The sequence below is a fragment of the Phodopus roborovskii genome, unplaced genomic scaffold, assembly GCF_943737965.1.
Source record: "Phodopus roborovskii unplaced genomic scaffold, PHOROB, whole genome shotgun sequence".
Lineage (NCBI taxonomy): Eukaryota > Metazoa > Chordata > Mammalia > Rodentia > Cricetidae > Phodopus > Phodopus roborovskii.
The window spans coordinates 54,099,907-54,107,182 of NW_026126480.1; the positions used below are offsets into that span (position 1 = coordinate 54,099,907).

A 7,276-nucleotide genomic window follows, 5' to 3' on the forward strand; every position below is an offset into this window, starting at 1 on the left:
AACCGGTGCAAGCGAGGCTCCACCTCGCAGTCTGCCAAGAGGAAGAACCCTAGCCGGTTCCCTTCCCAGAGATCCCGGACAGATTCCCACAGAGAGGATAGGAGCTGATGGGCAGGGCGGCGGTAAGACCCAGAAGCACACGTGCAAGCAGCAGGAAACAGGATTCCAAACCCAAAGGAACCACAGTCTGCAAGGCGGAGTCCGGAAAGACAGCTGCGCAGAGGAGAGGTGCACCAGCCTTTTGTTCCCGCCCCGGGGGCGGAGCCGAGGTCCGACTCCGCAAAGTGTGTGCCTGCCGTTGTCTGCCTTGGACCCTTACACTCCTTACGGAGCCCCGACCTTGGGAATTCAGGAGATGGCCCCCGTCGCTGTCCTTTGATCTCCCAGCCCGGCACAGGCTCAGGTGCAGCCGCCTCTCCTGGCGCACTGGCAGTGGCAGCCATGGCACGAGAAGATTCCCCTCGGGACAGGTGAGGTGGGAACCCCATGTGGTGCATACGGGGGCACCAGTGGCCTTAGGCCTGTGAATTCCCGCTGGTCTGGATACTTCTGAGCCCAAGACCAACGGGACTACAATTCCCATCAGCCGATTCCCTTGGCTGATTGAGAGGGGGGGGATGGGGGTTGTAGTCCGTTCTACTGAGGGTCGGCCTCGGAGGCGGTCTGGGCGGCCCAGGCGTGCGTCCTCGGGGTGACCTTCTGACTGATCCCCACAGCTACCACCTTGTCGGGATCAGCTTCTTCATCCTGGGATTGGGCACCCTCCTCCCCTGGAACTTCTTCATTACCGCTATCCCGGTGAGACCCGCGGGCGATGAGCAACCGCATGGCCACAACCTCCATCCTCTATCCGTCTTGGGCTGCGGTTGCTGAGCCGCTTTCCACCACGCCTTCTACGTCTCACCTGTCAGCGGAATCACCAAGCCTCACAGAGGGAACCGCCTCTCCGCTTGGCAAACTTTTAGGAATGTCCAGATCCCAGAAGGGCAGGGCCATCAACTCAGGGATCTAACCAGCAAAGAAGCTACCAGCCCATGTTCTTTGTTGTTCTTTATGGCCAATCATTCCAAAAGTGGATTTTCCAAGCCTTTAGCTTTCTTTGCAATGACATGAATTACATTTATTCAACTAATATTTAATATGCAACAACTGTGAACCAGACATTGCAGCTGTGGAGGAACCATAAGAGAGGGAGGTTCTATTCCCCAAAGCGTATATTCTTTTATGGAAAAGCAAAAATGTGTAGCATGTGCTTCCTTTGGGACAGGGCTATTCAAACATATTCAGTGGGACAACTTTCCAGGTACCTGTGACACGCCTGTGTCAATGCTGGGCCCTGGATACCCAAAGATGAGTCAGCTACTGAACTTGAGAACCATAGGGCCAGAGTTATTAATATTGTAATATGACACGTATCATTCCATTCTAGCCTGAAGCAGGGTACTAAAGGTTCATAGAAGAGATTTGTAAATCGGGAACTGAGCAGGCAAAAGCTGTGGGGGAGAGGGAATTCAGAGTGCAGGCTAAGAAGAGCCTAAAAGATATAGACCCTGGAGCTTACCCAGATGTCGCAGAAGGCAGTCATAAAAGGGAATCTGGGATCAGATCCTAGAGTCCTAAAACATGAGGTCTGCCTCACAATACATGGGAAGCTTAGCAGAAGAGCGGCAGGGTATGTGTGCTGGAGAGGATATGGTTGCTTAGCACCTAAGCTGGGGCTTGGCATACAGTAGGTGTTTAATAAATACACAGGGGGTGAATAAACATAGAGGCTGTTGTATGTGTGGGAGTGGAGGCTAGAGCCAGGACACTGAAGAGGAGGTGTGACCCAAACATGTAGCAAGGCCTTGGGCTCAGTCCCAGAACTCAGCCATTTAATTCAGTGCATACCCATCGTGCTCCAATCAGGTGCTGGGGACAGTGCAAAGACAGGCCCAAAGATTTCAGTCTAAGCGCAGCAGGGAAGGTAGCTCCTGACTCTACACTATCTCCTATCTGGCAGTACTTCCAGGCACGGTTGGCAGGGGCAAACGGCACAGCTGAGACTCTGAGCACCAACCACACGGGTTCCACAGACATTTACAACTTCAACAACTGGGTGACACTGCTGTCCCAGCTGCCCCTACTGCTCTTCACGCTCCTCAACTCTTTCCTGTATCAGTGGTAAGAACCAGTTGTTGTGTGGGGACAGTCATGGAGGCCAGGAACACCTCCTGCTTCCAGTCTTTTCCCTGTTCCCAGTTGTCACTCCAGCCCTGCCCCTATGCCCATCTGATGTCCTTTGCCCTTTCTGAGCAGCATCCCTGAGGCAGTGCGTATTCTGGGCAGCCTGCTGGCCATACTACTGCTCTTTGCCTTGACAGCAGTATTGGTGAAGGTGGACTTGAACCCTGGGCTGTTTTTTTCCATCACCATGGCATCTGTCTGGTTCATTAATTGTGAGTACATCTGCCTTTCCCTCCCCTACTTCTTCCTTGTATTGGAACAGCCCAGCAGACCCTTGAAGGAAGACAATACCATTATCACCCAAATCTCCCCCAAAAGAAACTGATCCCAGAGAGAGGGATCTGTAGGAGCAGGCCTGTTAATCAGAAGTTCCACAGACCAATGGTTATATTTCAGAAGAGAAATAGGCTGGGTGAGGTGGCACATGCCTTTATCTTAGAACTTGGGAGACAGATCTCTGTGAGTTCAAGATCACCCTGGTCTAAATGGTGATTTCCTGGCCAGTGTAGACTACATAGTGAGACCCTGTCTCAGAAAGAAAGAAAGAAAGAAAGAAAGAAAGAAAGAAAGAAAGAAAGAAAAGAGAAAGAGAGAAATAGATGAAGATGTTCTAGCAGACCACCCTAAGTCCCCTGGAAAACCTGCACCTGCCCAGCCTAGACCAGTTTTCCATTCACCTTATAGACACCTCCTCTCAGATGCCTCCAACACTGCCTGAGTATTGGTCCCCTCCCTGTCTCTCCACAGCCTTCTGTGCAGTGCTTCAAGGCAGCCTCTTCGGGCAGCTGGGTACCATGCCTTCTACCTACAGCACCCTCTTCCTCAGTGGCCAGGGCCTGGCTGGGATCTTCGCAGCCCTTGCTATGCTCATGTCCATGGCCAGTGAGTTCACCTAGGTGGCTGCAGGGCTGGGTAACCTCTAGAGTTTGGAAAGAAGAGATGGGACACAGGAGAAAAATGCCAGGGTTTGGGGGTGGAGGCTAAGGAAGAGGACTTGGGGGCTTGAGCAGGTGACACTACAGAAAACCATGTGGGACCGTGAGACTTGCGTCTCCTCTGCAGCTGAAGTTTCTGTTACAGGTGGTGTAGATGCACAGACCTCTGCCCTTGGGTACTTCATCACTCCCTGTGTAGGCATCCTCCTCTCCATCATGTGTTACCTTAGCCTGCCCCATCTGGTAAGCCTGCCACTGGGCTAGACACCCCTACCTTGGGGAATGTTGGACAAAGCCCTGGGAGAGGCCAAGGGAGAGAGATGAGACCTCAGTTAATGCTGATCCCCCTAAAAGAGGTGTTGAGGTACAGTCTTAGATTTCTATTGCTGTGAAGGACACCATGACCATGGCAACTCTTATAAAGGAAAACATGTAATTGGGTAATTGGGTTGGCTTACATTTTCAGAGGTTTAGTCCATAGTGACATGGCAGACATGGTGCTGGAAAAGGAGCTGAGAGTTCTACATCTGGTCCACAGGCATAGCTTGAGCATAGGAGACCTCAAAGCCCACATCCAGAGTGACACTTCCTCCAACAAGGCCACACCTACTCCAGAAAAACCACATTTCCTAATAGTACCTACCACTCCCTTTGGGACCTCAGCCTCCCAGCCAAGGGTGTGAAGGAGGGCTACAGACAGGCCTCGGGCAGGACTGATTTCCTGATCCTTCTGCAGGAGTTTGCCCGATACTACCTGGCCAAGAAGCTGTCCCAGGCCCCAGCTCAGGAGCTAGAGACCAAAGCTGAGCTCCTCCAAGCTGGTAAATCCCAGAACCTTGCAGGGGAGGTGGGAGAGAGCAAGTTCAGGTAGACTCCTGGGAACTTCTATCCCCATTACAGCCCCATCTCTTTGAGCTTTGTGTGAGCAGAAGCAGGCCGTGAAGGGAAGCCATCCCCTGCTACCCTGTGAGTCTGTTTCCTCTTAAACAAAATGGAGAAGCAGCAGAAAGCACTCTGGACCCACAATCTCTGGGCTCCATAGCCTTGGGCAGATTAGTTTCATTTCCCCTGTTGTTGTTAGCAGCAGGGTCTTTCTATGTAGGCCAGGATGGCCTCAGACTCAGACATCTGCCTACCTCTGCTTCCAGGGTGCTGAGACTAAAGGCGTTTGCCATCATGCCCAGCTTAGCCTCCATTTCTTCATTGAAAATAGACAATGAGAGAATCCATTCAAAATGCTTAACTTACTGCCTGGCTTATAGGCAGAATAGCAAGTCAGAGGTGGGTAACAGAGTTCTAGGCCAGCCTGGGCTAGAAAAAGAGCCTATCCTCAAAAACAAACAAAACAGAAACATTTAAGTGCTGGAGTGTAATTCAGTGACATGTCTAACAGCCTGTAAAACCATGGGTCAATCCCCAAATTAATAAACATGCTATTGACACTATTAATCCCCCTCTCCTGCACTTTGGCTGGAAAGAGACACTTTTTTTCTCCACCAGGACTTTGTTTTGGGAAATCTGAGCCACAGGCCTCATCTCCAGCCTTCCCTCTCCCCTAGATGAGAAGAATGGGATTTCCATCAGCCCCCAGAAGGCAGGCCCAGCTCTGGATCTTGATCTTGAGAAAGAGCCAGAGTCAGAGTTGGAACTGGATGAGCCACAGAAGCCAGGAAAACCTTCAGTCTTTGTTGTCTTCCGGAAGGTTTGTTGTCTTTTAGAAGGTTCAGCTAAGCAGTAACTCCTAACCATCTTCCAGGGACATTTTCTCCAGTCCTGGGCTTTACTGCTTACTCCCTGATGTCACTGGGTCAGGGAGGCTTAGGGATGCAGTGGGGAGGGCTGCGGTCTACCCAGGGACATTTTCTCCAGCCCTGGGCTTTACTGCTTACTCCCTGATGTCACTGGGTCGGGGAGGCTTAGGGATGCAGTGGGGAGGGCCTGCAGATTTGGGGACTGCATGATGGACATAGGGATGCCCTGTCCACTCACACCCCTGCCTCCGGCTCCCAGATCTGGCTGACGGCGCTGTGCCTTGTGTTGGTCTTCACAGTCACCCTGTCAGTCTTTCCTGCCATCACAGCCATGGTGACCAGCTCCACCAGCCCTGGGAAGTGGAGTGAGTGTTGGGTCAAAGAGGGGTTGGGGGAGTGAGGGGGAAAGGACAGATGGGGATCAGGGTGACTATCCACTCTCTCCTCCCTAGGTCAGTTCTTCAACCCCATCTGCTGCTTCCTGCTCTTCAACATCATGGATTGGCTGGGCCGGAGTCTGACTTCCTACTTCCTGTGGGTGAGCTTGTCTGTGCTGACCCAGCCAAAGAGTTAGGAAGTAATTGGGGACCAAAGGGTACACAGGGACATACAGAAAGGTGACTTGAACATACAGTCCCGGACCTGACATTAGAACAGCCCTCTAACTGGCAGTAAGTGACTGGCCCTTGGAATGGGCAGGCCAGGCTGGGGATGAGTTCCTCCAAAGCAAAAGCCACCACATCTATCGGAGTGCCATGTCCCTATGATTCTTAGTTAAGTGATTACTGTTAGTGAGGCCTTGTTTCCTTATGTGAAAGCTCCCTGGATGTGAAAGCTCCCTGGGAATGTAACAAACCTAGAGTCCTGGGTTGGAATCCCATCTGGGAGAATTGGCCAATGGGTTCCAGTTGTGGTTAAGTTGGAGAAATGCATGTCGCTACTCCAGTGCACAGTGACTGTAGACAATCTGAATGTCCTGTGTGTTTCATGAAAGCTCCAGGACAGCTCTTTTTCTTTCATCTTTTTGGTTTTTCAGGACAGGGTTTCTGAACTCTCTCTGTAGACCAGGCTGGCCTTGAACTCACAAAGATCCACCTGCCTTTGCCTCCCCAGTGCTGGGATTAAAGGCATGAGCCACCACTGCCCCCTGGCCTGAATTATAAAGAAATTAGAGATAGCCTGATATAGCCTCCTCTGGCCTCCTAGGGCATCTGGGCATGTGTGGCAATACCTCCCCCCTAGCTGCAGGGTCCACACTCACCTGAACCTCTGTCACAGCCAGATGAGGATAGCCGGCTGCTGCCCCTGCTGGTGTGCCTGCGTTTCCTGTTTGTGCCACTCTTCATGCTCTGTCATGTGCCCAAGCGAGCCCGGCTGCCCACCATCTTCTGGCAGGATGCCTACTTCATCACATTCATGCTGCTCTTCGCCATTTCCAACGGCTACTTGGTGTCTCTCACCATGTGCCTGGCACCCAGGTCTGGGGAGCATAGGATTGGGTGCTGGTGATGGGGAGGGCCTAGCTCAGGACCAGTATCTGCAAAGGGAGACCGTCTACCCTAGACAGCTGTCTTCAGACCTCTGTGTCACCCTGTGGGAAAGGCCTTCATTGTAGCACTCACCCCAGCCTAGGAACTGGAGACATTACCTGTCTAGGTAGCCAGCTGTTTGCTACAGGGGCAGTAGGGCTGGGACTCTCAAAGAGTGGGCATGGCAGGAAGAACCATTCTGTTGGGGGGGGGACATTCTGTTGAGAAATAAAGTGATAGAGCCTAGAACCCCATAAAGTTGGACCCTAAAGGTCTAGATAGTCTTTTTCAGCCACTTCATTTTACAGAGAAGGGAACTGAAGCCCAGAGAAAGACCAGACCAGGTTATAGTGACACAGGGTGAGGTCAGACCCAAACTAGTACCCTAGTGCAGAGGGACAGCAAGGGGGCCAGAAGCTGTCTCGAAGGTCAGGCCTAGCGTTCTCTATGTAAGTTTGTTTCTATGTGTTCTAGGCAGGTGCTGCCACATGAGAGGGAGGTGGCCGGAGCCCTCATGACCTTCTTCCTGGCCCTGGGACTGTCCTGCGGAGCCTCTCTCTCCTTCCTCTTTAAGGCATTACTCTGAGGTCCATCAGTGCTCCCCTCCTTAGTGTTCCCCACAGCCCTCCCCTCAGTCCTGCTTCTGGAGCTGGGACTTTCCCCGGGGGAAGGACCTCTGCTACACTGTGGGTGCCAGGAGGGGACAGAAACTGCAATGGTGGCCACATCGCAGTGAGGAATCCACCAACAGTCATTCTGCCCCTCACCCAGGAGTGAAACAAGGACACAGAAGGATGGCCCTCACTGAGATGCACAAAAGAGCATATTGGAAGGC

General features: G+C 52.2%; 1 protein-coding gene across 1 annotated transcript; it reads left to right on the forward strand.

The window, feature by feature from the left end:
• Positions 1–366: 366 nt before the first annotated feature.
• Slc29a2 (solute carrier family 29 member 2) lies at positions 367–7,064 on the forward strand. The gene is made up of 12 exons (XM_051193614.1): positions 367–470; positions 717–798; positions 2,003–2,163; positions 2,299–2,438; positions 2,974–3,108; positions 3,307–3,404; positions 3,898–3,982; positions 4,721–4,863; positions 5,172–5,277; positions 5,365–5,450; positions 6,191–6,390; positions 6,916–7,064. Exons 1-12 carry the CDS (start codon positions 442–444, stop codon positions 7,025–7,027), a joined length of 1,377 nt encoding a protein of 458 aa, XP_051049571.1. The 5' UTR covers positions 367–441; the 3' UTR covers positions 7,028–7,064.
• Positions 7,065–7,276: the final 212 nt, after the last annotated feature.